A 21561-nucleotide genomic window follows, 5' to 3' on the forward strand; every position below is an offset into this window, starting at 1 on the left:
GAAAGAACAGGAGCTGCTGCACCGTGTGTGGGACACTAACACCCCTGTACCGAAGGCTGCAGACACTGGCAATTCCTAGTTACCAGTGACTCTGTGTGAAATACTTGTGAGTACGCCCGTGCCCTCAGGCACCGCACCGCAGCACTGCGCCCTCCTCCCTGCTTACCCCATCACTGGGCCCCGGGACAACTACCCCCTACCCACGGAGGGGAGAAATAACAACCAAGCTGCTCCCTGTCACCGCTCCCGGGATCCCCATAAAGAGCAGCGGTGGTGTCCACAATCACCACAACCGTGGGTGGCGTCACGGACAATCTCCCTTAACAAACCCCCTTTTACTGTGGAGCCTGGGATCACAGACCGGGTCACGCTACCGTGATACCCACAGAAGTGACTCCGTGGCCCGGATCTGAGTATCCCCTGGTCCCCGGGCGACACCATTTGGCGTCACGAACAGGATCGAACCCATCAAGTTACCTGGAGGAAGTGCGCCTTATTCTGGACTGTCAGCGGTGATCCGCTGCAAAAATTTTGAAAGTCGCCATCTTTGCCGCCATTTTGGGCGCAAAAATCTCCCGCCCAGCGCCTTCTTCCCCAAGCGGTGGGCGCGAAAAAAGAGGCTCCGCCCCCTGAGAACGCGGGCGGAAGTGAAGCTCCGGAGGACCGGAAGCGAAAGGAAAACTTTAAAAGTTGCTGGAAGGACTGCTCCCGAGTACCAAGGGGGAGCAGGAGGAAGGAACCGCAGTTCATGTGACCAGGACTGTAAAGGCAGGGACACCAGGACTTTGCCTAATTCCGTTCCTGGACAAGCAGTAGCCGCAACCCCGATGACATCTTACCCGGCTCTGGCAGTCCGCCCAGCCGCCACGGTGATGACGTCGGCTCCGGCAGTCCGCCTGGCCGCAACGGAGGTGGCACCCGATTGGAAGTCTGCCCCAGATGTGGCGCCAGCCGCTCCCAGGTACCCCGTCACGGCTGTGGAGCAGCCGGAGTGCACCTGCAGAGAGGAGGAGCAGGCCAGTGAGAGATGGAGCCCTCGGCAGTTAGCGAGGCCGGTTGTAGCTGGCGCCGAGGGCATCCAAGTGGGCCTGGCTTCTGAGCAGGAGGCAGAGCACGGAACCCGTGCCCCGTACTGGTTGTGGCGGCAGCGGCAGCGGTAGTGGAGCATGGACGGCTACCCACAAGTTAAAAAGTTGACTGTTTTATGGACTGTCACCCCTGTGAACGCCCTCAAGTTCAGGAGGAGGCCATCTGCTCCGCAGGTGTGTGGTGGCAGAACAGTTTAAAGTTTTAGAAAACGTACCTCCCGATGTGGGAAGATGTATGATTGTAATGTGTTGATTTTTCCAGTTTTAATAAATGTTGGTGGCCAGACGGCCCGAGGACGGGCCGTGTTTTACCAAGGGGGTGTGTGACGCCCTGGCAAAGCCAGGTTGTCACAGAAAGAGTTAATCCTCCTTGGTAATCTGATCTCACACCGGTGCAGCAGGACAAGCCACATCCCCCAGGGTAAGAGAAAAGCAGAGCAGAGGGGAGGGGCTGGAGCAGAGTGTTTGGAGAGACAGACAGAAGAGGAGCCTGGAGTTGTAGCTCCCAGGCTGATAGTGAAGCGTGCTCCGAGAGGGCCGAGACAGGCTGCAGTGAGGAAGGGGCCAGAGGTAGCCGGGCAGGGTAGTGGCCCCCCGGTACCTGGGTGACCCGGATCACTGCAGGGGAGTGGACTCCCCGTTCCCGGCTGTGGAGAAGGAGGAAGAGAGTGGAGAGAAAGGCACCTGGCTGCAGGGAAAGAACAGGAGCTGCTGCACCGTGTGTGGGACACTAACACCCCCGTACCGAAGGCTGCGGACACCGGCAATTCCTAGTTACCAGTGACTCTGTGTGAAATACTTGTGAGTACGCCCGTGCCCTCAGGCACCGCACCGCAGCACTGCGCCCTGCTCCCTGCTTACCCCATCACTGGGCCCCGGGACAACTACCCCCTACCCACGGAGGGGAGAAATAACAACCAAGCTGCTCCCTGTCACTGCTCCCGGGATCCCCATAAAGAGCAGCGGTGGTGTCTACAATCACCACAACCGTGGGTGGCGTCACGGACAATCTCCCTTAACAAACCCCCTTTTACTGTGGAGCCTGGGATCACAGACCGGGTCACGCTACCGTGATACCCACAGAAGTGACTCCGTGGCCCGGATCTGAGTACCCCCTGGTCCCCGGGCGACACAGCAGCGCTCCAGGCTGCGACACAGCGGGGCTCCCCAGATGAGGTGCGGGTCGTAGCTGGCACGGGGGAGCTCCGGCTGGGCTCGACCCGCGCGCCCGAGGGGCGCGTAGACGCCCCGTACTGGGAGCGGCAGCAGAGCCAACTGGGACGGGAAATTGAAGCCCGGGAGAAGAGGAGGGCCGAGGTCCTGGCCCGCACTATCAAGGAGAAAGAAAACCTGAGGTGTGCCACCTACCTGGTGCGGGGCCCGAGATACGAGGGCCAGGTCTGGCGTTTTGACCCCGACAGGGGGTGGGGGTTTGTGTTCAAGCCCGGCTTGGAGAAGGAAGTGTTCGTGTCCCGTCGGGACGTGTACCCCCACCTGCCTATGGGCCACCCGGACCGTGACCTGATCCCTGGAGAACTAGTCACGTATACCCACCACTGTGGGGAGAGGTGCTGGTTTGCCCTCAGTGTGCAGAGAAGGGCACGGCATGAAGGCCCGGAGCGTTCCCAGGCCCCTCCCCCACCGTACAGCTCTGAAGTCACGGTGGAGGAAGAGTATGAAGAGGATGATCTATAGTAAGACAGCGGAACCCGGCTGCCCATGTGACACAGTCCCCGTTGGGACCCTTACTGCCCGTCCCCGTTTGGACTTTTGTTGCCCCCCTTTTTACAAAAGACAAGGCCGAGAACTGGCAGGCCATCCAAAAACTATTGGGCTTGTAAATAATACCTCCCTTAACCGGCCATCCGGTTTCACCACCTCCGGAGAGGCAGACTGGAGGATGAGCCTGCAGGAAGCTGTTGGCCGAGGCCTGCCACCACTACAACCGGTGGGCATCCTCCGAGTCAGAGGTCCCCTGGACGTGGGGCCTCTGAAAGGACTGTGAAACCTGCACCCGTCCCGTTAAAACATACCTGGGCCCGTTCCTGGACTGGGGAAAAGGGGTGCTGACCACTTCTTAGGGGCAGCATCAAGGCTAGGTTGTTTGGGTGGGTGACTGAGGCCCCGGTTCCCGTGTTAATAAAAGTGTTTGACGTTCGTAACGTTTAAAGGGGTTATCCGGCTTCTTTGACTTTTTTTTTTTATTTCCCTATTGGGCTACATTGGGGCAGGTAAGTAGATAGAGACCACTTACCTGCCCCGCTGTCAGCCCCTCTCCCCCGGCTCAGAGCGGTCATGTGACCACTCCTGCCGCGATTTTGCTGCTTCCGGTCTTTGCACGTCTACATGGGCAGGGCCATGTTGACATGCAAATGTGGAGCAGCATGTCACCTCCCTGCTGGGTGTCTACAGTGCGAGGAGTCACCGCCCCCTTCCCTGCACCCTCCCACACATTCCCCCGCACCTCCAGTAACCTCCCCCTGCACTGCTGTGGGGGTCCGTGACCTGGGGGCGGGGCCTGGCGGCAGCTGCCGTGGTGTCAGCTCCAGCACCGGGCCCCCTGCCCAGGATCGCACATTCAAATGTACCGGCATCACAGATCACCGATGCCGGTACATTTGAAAGTGCTGATGAGAAGCAGCGCAGCGCTGCTTCTCATCACTGTCCCTCCGGCTGTCTGTGCAATCTGCAGCACAGCGGTGACGTCACTACTGTGCTGAACAGAGCACAGACAGTGCACGAACGTGCAGGAGCGGCGGGGACCGAGGACAGGTGAGTATGTACTCCACATGTGTTCCCTATGGGGATGGGGATGGGGGGGCTGGCAGAGCCATATGTGTGCGTGTGCAGAGCCATGTGTGTGCGTTTATGGTGCAGAGCCATGTGTGTGCGTGTACGGTGCAGAGCCATGTGTGTGCGTGTACGGTGCAGAGCCATGTGTGTGCGTTTACGGTGCAGAGCCATGTGTGTGCGTGTATGGTGCAGAGCCATGTGTGTGCGTGTACGGTGCAGAGCCATGTGTGTGCGTGTGCGGTGCAGAGTCATGTGTGTGCGTGTACGGTGCAGAGCCATGTGTGTGCGTTTACGGTGCAGAGCCATGTGTGTGCGTGTACGGTGCAGAGCCATGTGTGTGCGTGTACGGTGCAGAGCCATGTGTGTGCGTTTACGGTGCAGAGCCATGTGTGTGCGTGTACGGTGCAGAGCCATGTGTGTGCGTGTACGGTGCAGAGCCATGTGTGTGCGTTTACGGTGCAGAGCCATGTGTGTGCGTGTACGGTGCAGAGCCATGTGTGTGCGTGTACGGTGCAGAGCCATGTGTGTGCGTGTGCGGTGCAGAGTCATGTCTGTGCGTGTACGGTGCAGAGCCATGTGTGTGCGTGTACGGTGCAGAGCCATGTGTGTGCGTGTGCTGTGCAGAGCCATGTGTGTGCGTTTACGGTGCAGAGCCATGTGTGTGCGTGTACGGTGCAGAGCCATGTGTGTACGGTGCAGAGCCATGTGTGTGCGGTGCAGAGCCATGTGTGTGCGTGTACGGTGCAGAGCCATGTGTGTACATTTACGGTGCAGAGCCATGTGTGTGCGTGTACGGTGCAGAGCCATGTGTGTGCGTGTACGGTGCAGAGCCATGTGTGTGCGGTGCAGAGTCATGTGTGTGCGTGTACGGTGCAGAGCCATGTGTGTGCGTTTACGGTGCAGAGCCATGTGTGTGCGTGTACGGTGCAGAGCCATGTGTGTGCGTGTACGGTGCAGAGCCATGTGTGTGCGTGTGCGGTACAGAGCCATATGTGTGCGTGTGCAGAGCCATGTGTGTGCGTGTGCGGTACAGAGCCATATGTGTGCGTGTGCAGAGCCATGTGTGTGCGTGTACGGTGCAGAGCCATGTGTGTGCGTGTACGGTGCAGAGCCATGTGTGTACGGTGCAGAGCCATGTGTGTGCGTGTGCAGAGCCATGTGTGTGCGTGTGCAGAGCCATATGTGTGCATGTGCGGTACAGAGCCATATGTGTGCGGTACAGAGCCATATGTGTGCGTGTGCAGAGCCATGTGTGTGCGTTTACGGTGCAGAGCCATGTGTGTGCGTTTACGGTGCAGAGCCATGTGTGTGCGTGTACGGTGCAGAGCCATGTGTGTGCGTGTACGGTGCAGAGCCATGTGTGTGCGTGTACGGTGCAGAGCCATGTGTGTACGGTGCAGAGCCATGTGTGTGCGTGTGCAGAGCCATGTGTGTGCGTGTACGGTGCAGAGCCATATGTGTGCGTGTGCGGTACAGAGCCATATGTGTGCGGTACAGAGCCATATGTGTGCGTGTGCAGAGCCATGTGTGTGCGTTTACGGTGCAGAGCCATGTGTGTACGTTTACGGTGCAGAGCCATGTGTGTGCGTTTACGGTGCAGAGCCATGTGTGTGCGTGTACGGTGCAGAGCCATGTGTGTGCGTGTACGGTGCAGAGCCATGTGTGTGCGTGTACGGTGCAGAGCCATGTGTGTGCGTGTACGGTGCAGAGCCATGTGTGTGCGTGTATGGTGCACAGTCCGATGTGGGGCTGTTATTTGCAATGCTGTAGTGATACCAGGTCAGGTGCTGTGGAAGAATATACTGACAGGGAATGTGTGCAGGGGGCGGGCAGAGGGTGCGGCTGGACACTGGGGTGGGGCTGGACACTGAGGCTGGGCGGTGACAGCTGTGACTGGGAGGTTTTGCACAGGAAGTGGTCAGTTTGCTAGAGCTGAATGTAAACAAGAAGCTGCAGAGAATAAAGGTATAATTCAAGAGGAACAAAAGTTAGAAAACAAAAAATAACAATGTAGGTGTGATTTATATGACAATACAGCACAGATAAACTCAAACATTTTTGTTAAGCTAATGTCGGACAACCCCTTTAAGTATGTGCCTCCCGTAAGGGAAGATCCAAAAAGCTAAAAATGTTGAAAGTTTGTACAAATGATAGTATAATTGTATTATGTTCCCATTTTCTATTTTACAGAAAGCAAAAATAAACCGGTAATGGACGGGCAGCGCGCGGACAGTCTGCATTAAACCAAGGGGGAATGTGATGCCCTGGACTAGTCAGGTCGTCCCAGGTAGTCACACACAAACCCCCCCCCCTCCCGATTAGGTGACATCAAACTAAAAACCTTGTCACCACCCTCCAGGTTTGATGTCCACACCAGGGGGCGGAGCCAGGTGGTTGGCTCCGCCCACCGAGGAGTTCACAGGCCTGGAGGCGGGAAAACACACACAGAGAGTCAAGTACAAGTGTAGAGTAGTCTGGAGGAGGTGGAGAGGAGTCAAGTTCATGGGCAGTCCTGTGTCCAGGCCTGCCGAGAGACTACCTGGTGGCTGGGTTGGAGCCCAGTCACCATTGGCAAGGAGGCAGACGGTGGTGGCCGCCTGCATGAGCTGGGATTACAGCCGGTGGAACCGTAGGAACCGAGGTCGGGCGGTGGCAGGGAAGCGATTTGAAACCGGAGCACTAGAAGGGGTACTCAGACCCAGACGAAGCCCCGAACCGACAGGGCAGAGTCAAATCAACTGATTGAGGACTGGACTTAAGGACCTATCCCACACAAGACCCGTTAGAAGACAACAGCCCAACTATACATGGTAAAACCACTGCCAAGGCATAGAGACTCAAAGGGCCAGCGTCTGCAGGCAAACGGGCTCCTACGGCATATACAAGTCGGGGAGCGGACTACCGGTGTCTAGGCATAGGAGTCAAACACTTACACACAGAGGTGCAGGAGAAAGGCGGAAACCACCAACCTAGTCTGGGAGAAGCTGCAGCCGGCTGCGGACCCCATTCATCACTCCGTTTGGTTTACCAGAGACTCGAGTTTATTGTGTCAGAGTGAGTACACCAGTGCCATCAGGCACCACACCGCACTGCACTGCAACACTTCACCCTGCACCCTGGCCCTCGCCAACCGGGCCCCGGACCAACATCACCTACCCACGGAGGGGTCAACACCTAGCTGTGCCATTAAACCGCTCCCGGGAGCCCCCATACCTTCACTGCAGCGGTGGTGTCTACAATCACCACAACCCGTGGGTTGTGTCACGAACTTACAACCCAAACCAACCAACCGCGGCCCCGGTCGTGGAACTCCTCACCCAAGTCCCCGCGTGTAGCGCCAACTCCCTTGCAGAGCAACGTGACCCCCGGGTCCGTGAGAGGATCGAGCCACCACCCGCAGTACGAGCACGGATCCGAGTGGCTTGGCGGTGGCAGCCGAGCCCGCGGGGCGGTACATATTGACCTTGTAGTATTTACTTTCGGCCAATGATGCACACAGTGCTTAAAAGGGGTTCTCCAGTTTTGTAAATCCTCTGTCCTTCAGCTGTATTTTTTTAACAAAAGTTCTTTACTCACCCTCCCCAGGTCCACCACTTAGTCTCCGTTGCTGCTCCCAGTATCTGTTATTGACATCACATTAGCGCTGCAGGCAATCAGCTCTAAGGGGCATGTGCTGTCTACTCAAAACCGACAGTAACAGACACATAGAGCAGCACCAGAGACTCAGCGGTGGACCTGGGAAGGGTGAGTGAAGCCTTTTTTTTTTTTAAACAAAGAACTTTACTCACCCTCCCCAGGTCCGGCACTGAGTCTCTGGTGCTGCTCCATGTGTCTGTTATTGTCGGTTTTGAGTTGACAGCATGCGCCCCTCAGAGCCGATTGCCTGCAGCGCTGATGTGATGTCAATAACAGGCACAAGGAGCAGCAACGGAGATTAAGTGCTGGACCTGGGGAGGGTGAGTAAAGCCCAATTTTTTTTTTCTTTCAAAACCAGAAACCTCCTTTAGCATTGTTCTCCTTAAAAAAAAATCAGTGCTTTCACCAAAATGAAGCATTTGGCAGTCCGGCATTATTGTTAGTGCCACTTAATCAGCTGACGATCATTTGCAAAGGTTGGAATCGGCCATTGTGACTTTTGCCTGGTTTGTGGGGGTGGTTCAGCGACAAGGTTGCCCATGAAGCCTCAGTACATCTCCTATCCCCCTCTAGGACCAATATCAGATTGTAGAGGAATTGTGGAGGCAATGATACTTCTAACATTACAGGATGGAATTAATATATAAATCTGTGACAGACTGAATATTTTTATGTCCTGTATTATACAGTTGTGCTCAAAAGTTTACACACCCCGGCGGATTTTTTGCTTTCTTGGCCTTTTTTCAGAGAATATGAATGATAACTCCAAACAGCACAGAGACAAGCCTCCGAGCTTCTGGAACAAGGTAATTTGGAGTGATGAGACCAAAATCGAGCTTTTTGGCCACAACCATAAATGTTACATTTGGAGAGGTGTCAACAAGGCCTATGATGAAAGGAACACCATTCCTACTATAAAACACGGAGGTGGATCGCTGATGATGTGGGGATGGGTGAGCTACAAAGATACAGGAAACTTGGTCAAAGTTGAAGGAAAGATGAATGCAGCATTTTATCAGCAAATATAGGAGTCAAAGTTGCACTCATCACCCGCAAGCTGCACATGGGACGTACTTGGACACTGTCATTGGCTACAGCAGAACAAAGTGAAGGTTCTGCAGTGGCCATCTCAGTCTCCTGACCTCAATATCATTGAGCCACTCTGGGGAGAACTCAAGTGCGCAGTTCATGCAAGAAAGGCCAGGAACTTACAGGAACTGGAGGCTTTTTGCCAAGAAGAATGGGCAGCTTTACCATCTGACCGAGAAGAATGGGCAGCTTTACCATCTGACCAAGAAGAATGGGCGGCTTTACCATCTGACCAAGAAGAATGGGTAGCTTTACCTTCTGAGAAAATAAAGAGCCTCATCCACACCTACCTCAAAAGTCTTCAAGCTGTCATTGATGTTAGAAGAGGCAATACATGGTATTAAGAACTGGGGTATGGGAACTTTTCATCTGGGTCATTTGGATGTTTGGTTGTCATTATGATTTAAAAAGAGAAAATACAGAATGACAATAAATGGCTTCACCAACCAATAATCATGAGTGGAAAGAAAGATTTTGTGTTATCATTTATATTCTCTGACAAAATGCCAAGAAAGCAAAAAATCTGAAGGGGTGTATAAACTTTTGAGCACAACTGTATACACTGTGTGCAGAATTATTAGGTAAATGAGTATTTTGATCACATGATACTTGTTATACATGTCGTCCTACTCCAAGCTGTATAGGCTGAGAGACAACTACCAATGAAGAAAATCAGGTGATGTGCGTCTCTGTAATGAGGAGGGGTGCAGTGTAATGACATCAACACCCTATATAAGGGGTGCTTAATTATTAGGCAACTTCCTTTCCTTTGGCAAAATGGGTCAGAAGAGAAATTTGACGGGCTCTGAAAAGTCCAAAATTGTGAGATGTCTTGTAGAGGGATGCAGCAGTCTTGAAATTGCCAAACTTTTGAAGCGTGATCACCGAACAATCAAGCGTTTCATGGCAAATAGCCAACAGGGTCGCAAGAAGCGTGTTGGGCAAAAAAGGCGCAAAATAACTGCCCATGAATTGAGGAAAATCAAGCGTGAAGCTGCCAAGATGCCATTTGCCACCAGTTTGGCCTATTTCAGAGCTGCAACGTTACTGGAGTATCAAAAAGCACAAGGAGTGCCATACTCAGGGACATGGCCAAGATAAGGAAGGCTGAAAAACCACCACCTCTGAACAAGAAACATAAGATAAAACCTCAAGACTGGGCCAAGAAATATCTTAAGACTGATTTTTCAAAGGTTTTATGGACTGATGAAATGAGAGTGACTCTTGATGGGCCAGATGGATGGGCCAGAGGCTGGATCAGTAAAGGGCAGAGAGCTCCACTCCGACTCAGACGCCAGCAAGGTGGAGGTGGGGACTGGTATGGGCTGGGATCATCAAAGATCAACTTGTGGGACCTTTTTGGGTTGAGGGTGGAGTGAAGCTCAACTCCCAGACCTACTGCCAGTTTCTGGAAGACAACTTCTTCAAGCAGTGGTACAGGAAGAAGTTGGTATCGTTCAAGAAAAATATGATTTTCATGCAGGACAATGCTCCATCACATGCATCCAACTACTCCACAGCGTGGCTGGCCAGTAAAGGGCTAAAAGATGAAAAAATAATGGCATGGCCCCCTTGTTCCCCTGATCTGAACCCCATAGAGAACCTGTGGTCCCTCATAAAATGTGAGATCAACAGGGAGGGAAAACAGTCCACCTCTCGGAGCAGTGTCTGGAGGCTGTGGTGGCTGCTGCACGCAATGTTGATCATAAACAGATCAAGCAATGACAGAATCTATGGATGGTCGGCTGCTGAGCGTCATCAGAAAGAAAGGGGGCTATATTGGTCACTAATTCTTTTGGGCTTTGTTTTTGCTTGTCAGAAATGTTTATTTCTAAATTTTGTGCGGTTATATTGGTTTCCCTGGTGACAATAAACAAGTGAGATGGGAATAGATTTGTTTTTTATTAAGTTGCCTAATAATTCAGCACAGTAATAGTTACCTGCACAAACAGATATCCTCCTAAGATAGCCAAATCTAAAAAAAAAACCCACTCCAACTTCCAAATATATTAAGCTTTGATATTTATGAGTCTTTTGCATTGATTGAGAACATAGTTGTTGATCAATAATAAAAAAAATCCTCTAAAATACAACTTGCCTAATAATTCTGCACATGGTGTATAAAATAACACCGATGGTCCGGTAACCCATATGACTTACCGGATTTTCTTTAGCCGGCAGCACAGAGATGGAGACTTTACTGGTAGTTGATAATCCAAACCCTTCTTGATCTGTAGCACTGACGGTTAGGACATATTTTTGGTTTTTCTGGAAAAAAAATAAACAACAACATGCAGATTATCACGACTGAGACTTTCCTGATACATTTTTTTTTCTTGCTGTCAAAATGAGTTAACTGTGAACCAGTCAGTGAGCTCTTTTAGATGGATATAATTTGACACTTTTTTTTTTTTTTTTTTTTAGCTCTCGTATCCTGAGCTACTCTGCTCTGATTTTTCAGTACAGGCTAGTGTTGAGCGGACCCGGATCTGAAAAATCCGGATCCGCACGGTTCGAGGTTCCGATCCGAGTCCGACCAGTACCCGGGATCCGGGGTGCACGATCCATATCCGTTTTTCTCTCTCTCACTCTCTCTCACTCTCTCTCGTCCTGGATCCAACTCCCCATTCATTTACATAGCCGCGGATTACGGATCGGATCCGGACTTCGACAGCAACCCGATCCGGATCCGTCGGACCCGGGTTATAGCCGATCCGCTCAACTCTAGTACAGGCCACACAACAGTTCAGCTCAACTCTGTTACAATCAAATAAATTTAGGAGGGTAACCCACAAACCTCATGGCTTAATCCGGGTTTATCCAAGCTGATCAGTCCAGATTCAGGATCAATCCGAAACATTTCACTGTTTGGCACACCGGGTGTCTGGTCAGTTATTGAATATTGTACTATCCCATTGTTGGTGGTCTCACTATCGTCAGCATCAGTCGCTAAAACCTTCACCACAGCCGTACCTTTAAGAGAGATACAATCAGAATCCATACAAACTAGGTGGATATCCTTGAAGTGTATAAGTAATGACAAATATTGTTCTAAGCCTATCATATCCAGTACTGGTCCAAAAGTTTGTACACCCGTTCATGCAATGGTTTTCCTTGTTCTTATTGGCATGTGCACCTTGAAAATTAAGACCGAAGGCATCAAAACCACGGAGTAAAGAAACACGTGTGATATAGACCATAATGTATGTTGAACCTTAGATTTATCATTGAGCTTGTAAGCGCAGTGCATGTCCGGTGGTCGGTCACCTAGGCAACGAGCCATATATAAGATTTAAAAAAAAAAATGTGTTAAAGTGCTGCGCAATGGTTTTTGACTGGCGTGGGAAAAATGCCGCAACGTGAGAATGGTTAAAAAAAAAAAAAAAAATAGGCGTTAATAGTTTCTTCTTTTTTAGTAATTATCTTTATATAATCAATATTTGGTGTGACCTTCCTTTGCCTTCTTCTAGGTACACTTACAATTTCAGGGTATTAATCAGGTGTATAAATATCCAATTATATCAAACAGGTGATAATCATCATCATTTTCATGTAGGTTGAAAGTAATTAACCGAAACAGCAGTGTAGGAGGCTTAAACCTGGGTGAGGAACAGACAAACTCTGCTACAAAGGTGAGGTTGTGGAAGATGGTTTCATGTCACAGGTCATACATACACCATGGCAAGACTGAGCACAGCAACAAGACACAAGGTAGTTATACTGCATCAGGAAGGTCTCTCCCAGGAAAATAATTCAAAGCAGTTTGGGGGTTCAGGATGTGCGGTTCAGGACCAAGAAATAGGCAACGTTGAGGACCAGTGATTGGCCAAGGAAACTGTGCAGCAGTTGAAAGACACATCATGGTTACTTCTTCTTCGGAAGATATCCAGCAGTGACATCAGCTAAGAACCAAAAACTCAGAAACCTGACAAACCGCATGGAAACTCTAGCACCGGTGTCCCTGCATGGCTCTTCCTCTCCCCAGTAGGAACACCAACTCACTCACCACCGTGGCCTGGTTCCCTGCTGTCCTACACGTGTGGCTTCCCTGTCTACTCCTCCTGTGGCTTTTGCACAATGCACAGGCCTTCTGGGAATAAACCTAGGGTGCAGGCGCGCACATCTACCCTGATGTTAAAGGGCCAGCATGCCATTTCCCAGAAGTTCCTTTGATGAGAACCACTAGGTTCTTAAGGCACCGTCCCACTAGGGGAGGTGCCTGAGCAATAAGGTCAATTAGGTTTTGTCCTGCTAGCAAGCTAGTTATCAGGTCCTGTAGTCCACTGGCCCTTACTTATGCCAGTGTTGATCTTTTCATTCTTGTCACTCTGTCTTGGCTGTGCCCTCTGTACCCGCCAATTCCTGCTGTCCTATCTGCCTCAGCCAGTGATTGGCCAAAGAAACTTTGTGCAGCAGATGAACGACACATCATAGTTATTTCTCTTCAGATATCCAGCAGTGACATCAGCTTAGAACTGGAAGGAACCAGTGGCCAAAAACTCAGAAACCAGACCAACCACATGGAATCTGTAGTCTCAGCTTCCCTGCATGGCTCTACCTGCCCCCAGCAGGGACACCAACTCACGGCGGTGGCCGGCCTGCTTTTACGCGGTCCTCCACATGTGGCTTTCCTGACTCCTCCAGGGCCCTTAGCACAAAGACTTTCTGGGAATGAGCCTACGGTGCATGCACACATATCTCCCCTGCTCTTAAAGGGATGGCGTGCCATTTCCTGGAAGTGCCTTGCTGGGAGGTACTGGGTACTTAATGCACTCTCCCACTACGGGAGGTGCCTGAGCAATAAGGTCAGTAAGGTTGTGTCTGTGCCGCCCCAGCAGCGGATCGAACCGCTCGGATCCGTGGGCAATGTCCTTTCGTGGCTCAAGGGTCTCCGGACCCGGGGGCTCGGGGCCACACTCTAAAGTAAAAGGGGACATTTACAGGGAGATGATAGTTCGTGACGCCACCCGTGGTGTGCGGTAATTGGGAGTACCGCTGCTGCCGTTGTTGGGAGTACCCGGGCTGATGAATTGGGGCAGCAAGGTGTTATTACCCTCCACCGGTAGGGTTATAACCTGGGACTCTGGATGGTGCTACTGGGTGCCGTGACAGGAAGATCACTCATGTACTCACTCAGCCAATAAGCAGCCGCTGACAACCGGGTAAACCAAGTCTCTAGGTGCCAAGTCTCAAGGGGAGCTCGTCCGGTTCCCGTCCCCTGCAGCACTGCCTGGTGGTCCGTGACCTGCTTCCTGGCATAAAGTTTAGATTCACTGAAGTGTTTCCTGTAGTTTGGAACTTGCCGGGCCCCGTTCCCCTCTGTGGCTAAGTGTGGGAGCCTGCTCTCAGGGTTCACGCTTGGGATTTTTGTGGGCTACGTATGTGGAAGGCCCTATCCCCCTCGTTGCACTGGTGCCCCGATTCTGGAGCTGGTGGGAACAGTCCATAAAGGCTCCGCTCTTCACAGGCTAATTGCTGGGTTGCCTGAAGCTTCTCCGCGACCTAGGGTCCGTGTACCCTGCCGTGCCTTCGGTCGCGGACCGGCGATCGGACCAGGCTGCTGACCATCCTCTTTGACAGGTCCCAGGCACATAACCTTAATCCCCTGCGACTGGGGGTCCGACTCCTCTAGGTCCAGACCACCGCCTGCAACCTAGACAGCTACTTTCTGGAGCCACCGCTCCCTGCTTCCTCCACTTCCCTCTACTTCTCCTTCACTCTCCTATACTTCACTTCACTGACACTCTCCTGACCCCTAGGTGGGTGACCCTATTCCACTCAAGCCGCTCACTGGTGTGTCTGGTGGATGTGGTGCAGGGTGTTCATAGGATTTGATTTGCTGTTGGAGGAAGCACTGTGTCAGGACCGGGAGGACTGATGGGCCCAGGAGGTGGATCCACTGGACCGAGTATCCCACCGGGGGGCAGGGTACACGGCAGCCGGAGCACTGGCGTGGCCGGGACAGGTATAACCAGGTCAGCAGAGTCACAAAGTTCTTCAGGACGGTAAGGAAAACAGGCACAGGTACCAGGGAGCAAAGACAAGAAGTCTACAGGACACGGCACCAGGGGGCCTGAGCACCTAGCACAAAAGACAAAGCTTCTAGACACGTTGATCAGGCAACGCCCCTATGGAAAGGCCAGTCTTATATATCCAGCACAGCCGTATGTCACATCCTGCTTCAGGTGTGCTGGGTCCATAAAACCAGGAGAGTGGGCGCGGCCTGGTCCTATACAGAGGCATGAGGCTAATACTCAGAGTCAGACTCATGAGACCAGGAGCAGGACACAGGAGAGCACGAGCGGGAGCGACAGCCATGACCGGTGGACACGTGGAGTGGATCAGTGGGTAAGGAGCAGTGCAATGACGGTGAGGCCGGATCAGTGGGTACGGAGCGGTGGTGCGATGCAGGTGCGACTGGATCAGTGGGTACAGAGCGGTGGTGCAATGCAGGTACGACTGGATCAGTGGGTATGGAGCGGTGGTGCGATGCAGGAACCGGCTCAGTGGGTAAGGAGGGCTGCTGGGACACCGGGAGCGTGACAGTACCCCCCTTGAAGCCTCCCTCCCCGCGGCCGGGACATGTAGGCGCGCCGAAGAGGGGCAGCAACGTACTTCCGGGACAACCAGGACCGAGCCTCGGGGCCGCAATCCACCCAATCGACCAGGAAGGACTGCCTACCCCGGACCGTTTTCATGGCCACTATGTCCCGTATCGGAGAACCCAAGTCAGCGGCAACGGAGGCAACGGATAAGGGAAGACAGTCAGACGCAGGACTGGAGTCGTGGGCGACCGGTTCGGGCGTCTCGGACCGGGTACAGGAAAGTGTGTCATCCTCAGTAGCAGGGAGCATCAAAGTCTCAAGTGCCAGGGATGGTGGAACGACGCTGGACTGCGTCGACTCTGCTTCTGGGTCCGGTGGCACCACAGGCACAAGTGCCAGGAGCTGTGGTACACCGCTGGACTGAGTCGTCGCCTCTTCTTCCTGCGGCATAGCAGGCTCGGGTGACAGGGGCCGAGGAACGGGCTGTAGGCAGTGGTCATGACACGAGGACCCCCAGCGGTTAATAGCGCCAGAGTGCCAACTAATGGCAGGGTCATGAAGTTGAAGCCAGGGCAGGCCCAACAGGAGCTCAGGAGCCATCTTCGGGATCACAAAGAAGGTGATGGTCTCAGTATGCAAAGTGCCAACCTGGAGTCTTACTGGTTCAGTGGTATATCGGACAGGTTCGTATAGCAGTTTGCCGTCCACGGAGGCGAACCAGAGGGGCTTGGCAAGCGGGATCACAGGTACTTGGTATCGGTCCACTGCAGACTGGCGTATGAAATTACCCGCCGCCCCAGAATCGATGTGGGCCTCTGCTGTGAACCTGGTCTTCTTCGTCGTCACCTGGACAGTCTGTGTAAGTGGAACGGAGGGGATTCCGGTGCCAAGGGTAGCGGTTCCCACCATCCCTTGGGCCTGGGGTCTACCAGGTTTCTCAGGGCATGTCCGAAGCATGTGTGACCCGTCTCCACAATAGAAGCACAGGCCCAGGGCGAGCCGTTCTGCACGGCGTTGCTTGGCTTGGTTCAGTCGGTCAATTTGCATGGGTTCCGGAAACATGTCACAGGAAGGCAGGGGCAAAGGAGCGGTAGGCCTCTGCGGGGACAAGGCGTGACGGGGTGGTAGCTTCTCCCGGAATACCTCTTTGGTTCGCTCCTGGAAACGGAGGTCGATCCGGGTGGCTAAGGATATTAAAGCGTCCAAGGTGCGTGGAACGTCACGGCCAGCAAGCTCGTCTTTGACGCGGCCAGAGAGTCCTTCCCAAAAGGCCGCCGTCAAGGCCTCATTGTTCCAGCCCAGCTCAGAGGCGAGCGTGCGGAACTGGATGGCGTATTGGCCGACGGTCAGGGTCCCTTGGCGTAGCCGGAGGAGCGAAGAGGTCACTGTGGTGGTACGTCCGGGTTCATCGAATGTACTTCGGAAAGCGTGCAGGAATTCCCGGATGTTAGTGGTCATTGGATCCTCATTCTCCCACAGGGGGTTAATCCAGGCTAGAGCTTCGCCTTCCAAGTGCGACATCAGGAACGCCACTTTAGCCTGGTCTGAGACAAACAAATGAGGAAGCAACTTGAAATGCAGGGAGCACTGGTTCAAGAAGCCGCGGCAGGACTTGGGATCCCCTGCACAGCGAGGCGGAGCAGCGAGGCGAAGTTGCGAGGCCGTGGCGGAAACTGGTTCGGAGCCGGAGACTGGTTGCTGCGTGGACTCAGACGAGGCAGCGGTCTGCAGCGTATATAACCGGTGGTCCATGGACGCCAGGAATTTCAGCATCCGGTGTAATGTGTCACGCTGTTGCACCAGTTCCTGGCGTAGTTCGGCCAGCTCAGATGTTTGTGCTCCAGCGGGATCCATGGCCTGATCAAACTGTCAGGACCGGGAGGACTGATGGGCCCAGGAGGTGGATCCACTGGACTGAGTATCCCACCGGGGGGCAGGGTACACGGCAGCCGGAGCACTGGCGTGGCAGGGACAGGTATAACCAGGTCAGCAGAGTCACAAAGTTCTTCAGGACGGTAAGGAAAACAGGCACAGGTACCAGGGAGCAAAGACAAGAAGTCTACAGGACACGGCACCAGGGGGCCTGAGCACCTAGCACAAAAGACAAAGCTTCTAGACACGTTGATCAGGCAACGCCCCTATGGAAAGGCCAGTCTTATATATCCAGCACAGCCGTATGTCACATCCTGCTTCAGGTGTGCTGGGTCCATAAAACCAGGAGAGTGGGCGCGGCCTGGTCCTATACAGAGGCATGAGGCTAATACTCAGAGTCAGACTCATGAGACCAGGAGCAGGACACAGGAGAGCACGAGCGGGAGCGACAGCCATGACCGGTGGACACGTGGAGTGGATCAGTGGGTAAGGAGCAGTGCAATGACGGTGAGGCCGGATCAGTGGGTACGGAGCGGTGGTGCGATGCAGGTGCGACTGGATCAGTGGGTACAGAGCGGTGGTGCAATGCAGGTACGACTGGATCAGTGGGTATGGAGCGGTGGTGCGATGCAGGTGTGGCGCCCCTGACCTGGTCAGGCACCACTGAGTACTGCACCCATGCTGGGGACAGTACAGTACAGGTAATCCAGAAGGCTGACAGGGGTGTGGAACACAGGCGCATAGTGATCAGGTCTCACACATGTACCCATGAGAGGACCCCTGGGGATCCCAGGAGGGGGCAAAGCCTATACCTCCACTGGAATAGTGGCAGGGGGTTAAAAAGCCTCCATCTCCTCTCAAGGGGTGTGGTGGAGAGTCTGGTTGCTAGGTGGCGTAGGCAAGAACAGGAGAGGAGGAGCAGTGAGTCAGTTAGAGCAGAGAACTCCAGAGGGCTCAGTGAGGAGCAGACCTGTGGGGCTGTTGCTGTCTAACAGCGCCCGCGCAGTGACTACAGACGGGGGAGAACGGTCAACTAGAAGTGCTGCCTGAAAGCCAGCTTCAGCTAGAGAGTGCACGGAGTGGGAAGTACGGAGACTTCTAGAGAGCACCAGGCCCAACCGGGCGGCAGATCCCGAAGCGAGGATAGATTCACCTTTCCCTGCTAAACCTGCCGGTGTGGGGCTCTTACAGCCCACACCACAACAACCAAAAGCCGCAGCCACGTAACCGCAAGTAGGGCCCATAGGTCACAGGAGGCAAGAGGCTGGAGTGGCCTGGCCCGGGGAACAAGCACACGGCAAAACAAGAAGGGGAGAGAGGCTTGGAGCATCTTCCCTGGGTGACCCCCATAGGGACTCAAAGTCGGGGTCACCCCAAACCACCAAGGGCTAAGGAAGGCGAGTTTGTAGTCACCCTCATACAGTCAGCCGGAAGGATACCTGATTCCCACCTGGTTCATCCCAGCTACGCCCGGGTTACTCACCCTGCCACCTGAAGTGAGTAAAAACCCTGAAAGACACTTTGCCTGTGTGTGGTCATTCTGCGACTTGTGGTACTACAAACCTACACAGGGCCCTGGGGCTTGCCTCACTCTCAGGAGGCTCTTACATCTAACTGCACACACCATCAGCCCCAGGCGACCCTCAACCTGCAGTGGCGGTCCCTACTGGCCGCAATACTGAGAGTGGCGTCACGACTACAAAGAAGATCTCCTACCTGTGACCAGATCCAGCTACGTGGAGTCCCTGAAGGTATGCACCGACACAACACCGGTGGGGCTTCACATCTGGCGTCACGAACAGGATAAGGACTAGACCTGTTCAGACAGGTGACCATGTGCCTGGGCGGTCCGCTTGGAAAATTGGAAGCGCCGCCATATTGCCACCATGAAAAGCGCGCTGAAAAACAACAGCAGCCCGCGCTGGAAGAAGTTACCGCCCACGAAGAGGTGTGGCTACCCAGAGATCCCCTGCAGAGTTCTGACCTTGCCAGCTATGAGAGTGGAAGCGTCGAGAGACGGCGGGAAGGAAAGAGAGCCACAAGCCTGCTGCTGGGAGCGGAGCTGCTGAAAGAGGCAGAGCAGAAACTGGACAGCTTGTTACAGGAGGCAGCGAAGAGTCCACTGCTGGGAGACCGTGCAGAAGACGGCGCAGAAGAAATGGCGTCTGACCGCAGGAACCCAGAACCAGGCTCCGCTGCCTGGTGGTACCGAGAGCTGGCCCAGTTTTGCAACCGGCTGGAGACCCGGGTCGTGGAGCAGATTCGGGAGGAACGGATGGAACTGCAGGAGCTGACCGCGGCGGTTCGGGCCTATGAAGGGAGAGCTGCATGCCGGGTGTCAGGCGGGACGGCGACGACGCAGACCCCAGTGCTACCAACAACGGGTGAGTCGAATGATGCCCCGGCCCGCGCAAGTGCCCCGACCCCTGCTGCCACGTCCGCGGTCCCTGAAGAGGCGTCCGGTGCGGCGACGCTGAAGCAGGCCGCAGCCACGCCAGGTGCGGCCCTCCAAGCCCCAGCGGCTGCAGCGATGCCCTGCTCGGCCCACCAAGACCCAGTCCCTGCAGCGATGCCCTGCTCGGCCCACCAAGACCCAGTCCCTGCAGCGATGCCCTGCCCGGCCCGCCAGGACCAGGCCGCCGCCATCTTGGGCGCGGCCCGCCAAGACCAGGCCGCCGCCATACAGGGCGCGGCCCGCCAAGCCCGGACTGCTGCAGCGACGTCCAGCCCGGCCTGCACAGAGCCCCCTGCAACAGCGACACTGATCCAGGCCGCCGCCATGCCAGGCGCGGCCCGCCAAGACCAGGCCGCCGCCATTCAGGGCGCGGCCCGCCAAGACCAGGCCGCCGCCATGCCAGGCGCGGCCCGCCAAGGAAAGACTACCTCAGCATTTACCCCGGCCTGTAAGGCCAGAGCAGACACCGCTCCCCGGTCCACAGAGGTCCCTGATAGGCAGCCCACGGTGGGTGAAGACCCTGCATATTGGCAGATGAAGGCTGACCTGGAGGCCAAATTTCCACAATGGCTGGTGAGCCAGTACATACCCCCTCCGCATACCCCAAAGAGTCTCCTGCTAACTCCTGCTGCAGCTACACCAAAGAGTCCCTCACCTGGGCCGGCTGAAGAGCAGCCATCCCCGGCACTGCCACAGCTGGAGTGCCAGGAAGAACTAAGGGGGAGAGGAGGCCAGGAAGCAGAAGGGTTGACTCCGACTCCAGTGCCACCAGTAGCAGTTGTGTATTCAGAGCCGGAAATGCTGCCATACTCCCGCTGGGACGAGGAGGACCTGACCCCCTCGGCAGAAGAAGAGCTGCCTAAGAGCTTCACCTGGGAGCCCACAGGCATGGATCCAGCCCGCAAGACACGGCGCAGAAGAACACAGTTTGCTCCAGCACCACAGTCTCCTGAACAGAGAGCAGTCACCGCCAGAGACCTAAAGGAGAAGCGTTTGTTGAGAGAGTCCAAAGCCCAGGCTAGAGGACCCCTGTGTTATGGCGTAGTGGAAGACTTTAATCTGAGAAGCGGCTATGGATTTATTGTAGCACCAGGAATAAAAGAAGGGATATTTGTAAACCGCAGAGATGTGAACGCTCATCTGCCAAGAGGACACCCTTGCAGAAATCTAAAGATGGGAGATTCCGTTCAGTTCACCCTGCATCAAGGCGAAAGAGGATTGTATGCTCTGGACGTAACGCTATGTCCCAACAAACCTTACAGCCATCCCCTGCAACAAGAAAGACAAGAAAGACAAGATAGAGATAAAGAACCAGATGTAGAAACAGATGAAGACCAAGAACGGAAAGATAAAGATCCTACAGATGAAGAAAGAGACAAAGAACAAGAAAGTCACAGGTGCCAGTGCCCAACGTGCCCTCGCCCTAGTGGAAAAGAGGAGTAAAGTAAAGTAAAGGAAAGTAAGAAGTTACTGTTTTGACCAGTTTTGACAAGTTTTGTTTGCAACGTTAAAGAAATGCGCCCACAAAAACTATTGTGAGAAACAAACTTAAGGCTATGAACTTGCTATAGCCACAAACTCTCGCAGTGTAAATAGTTACACCAGTGGCACCACCACCAGGGCCAGCCTGTTTAGGGGCTTGGCTCGTCTGCAACCAGGGGGGCCCGTCCGTAGAAAAGGGCCTTGGCTCACCTGCAACCAGAGAGCACGCCTGTTTATGGGGCCTTGGCTCACCACCACAAAGAGGGTACCTGGTCAGCACCAACTGTGGAGGCCGCCTCTGCATCCTGCCAGAAGAGGCTGACGGCGCGGATCCACCAGGCCAGGTATACCCTGAAACCACCAGCCCATGAAAGCCGCCTCTACATCCTGCCAGAAGTGGCTGAAGTCGCGGCCAACGGGAGAGGAAGATTGGAGGAAAGGTCTGGGGAAGTAGATGGCCCAGATCTGGTTACCAACAGGACCGGTGACCTGCCTCCTGAGAGGGTTTTGGGTGGGTTAACGGACTTGTGGGTGGAGGGTGGTGATGTCTGATACCTGGTGCTTTTAAATGTTTTACATGTTTTAATGTTTTATGCATTTT

General features: G+C 54.1%; 1 protein-coding gene across 1 annotated transcript in view; it reads right to left on the bottom strand.

The window, feature by feature from the left end:
• LOC142254738 (cadherin-1-like) overlaps positions 1 to 21561 on the bottom strand; it is a 61321-nt gene that overhangs the window by 21916 nt on the left and 17844 nt on the right. The window contains exons 7-8 of the mRNA XM_075325994.1: positions 11404 to 11579; positions 10767 to 10874 (exon numbers count right to left, since the gene is read on the bottom strand). Of these exons, the coding sequence (XP_075182109.1) occupies positions 10767 to 10874; positions 11404 to 11579 (284 nt within the window). The remainder of the gene's footprint in view (positions 1 to 10766; positions 10875 to 11403; positions 11580 to 21561) is intronic.

The sequence above is a fragment of the Anomaloglossus baeobatrachus genome, chromosome 10 (assembly GCF_048569485.1).
Source record: "Anomaloglossus baeobatrachus isolate aAnoBae1 chromosome 10, aAnoBae1.hap1, whole genome shotgun sequence".
NCBI classification, from domain to species: domain Eukaryota; kingdom Metazoa; phylum Chordata; class Amphibia; order Anura; family Aromobatidae; genus Anomaloglossus; species Anomaloglossus baeobatrachus.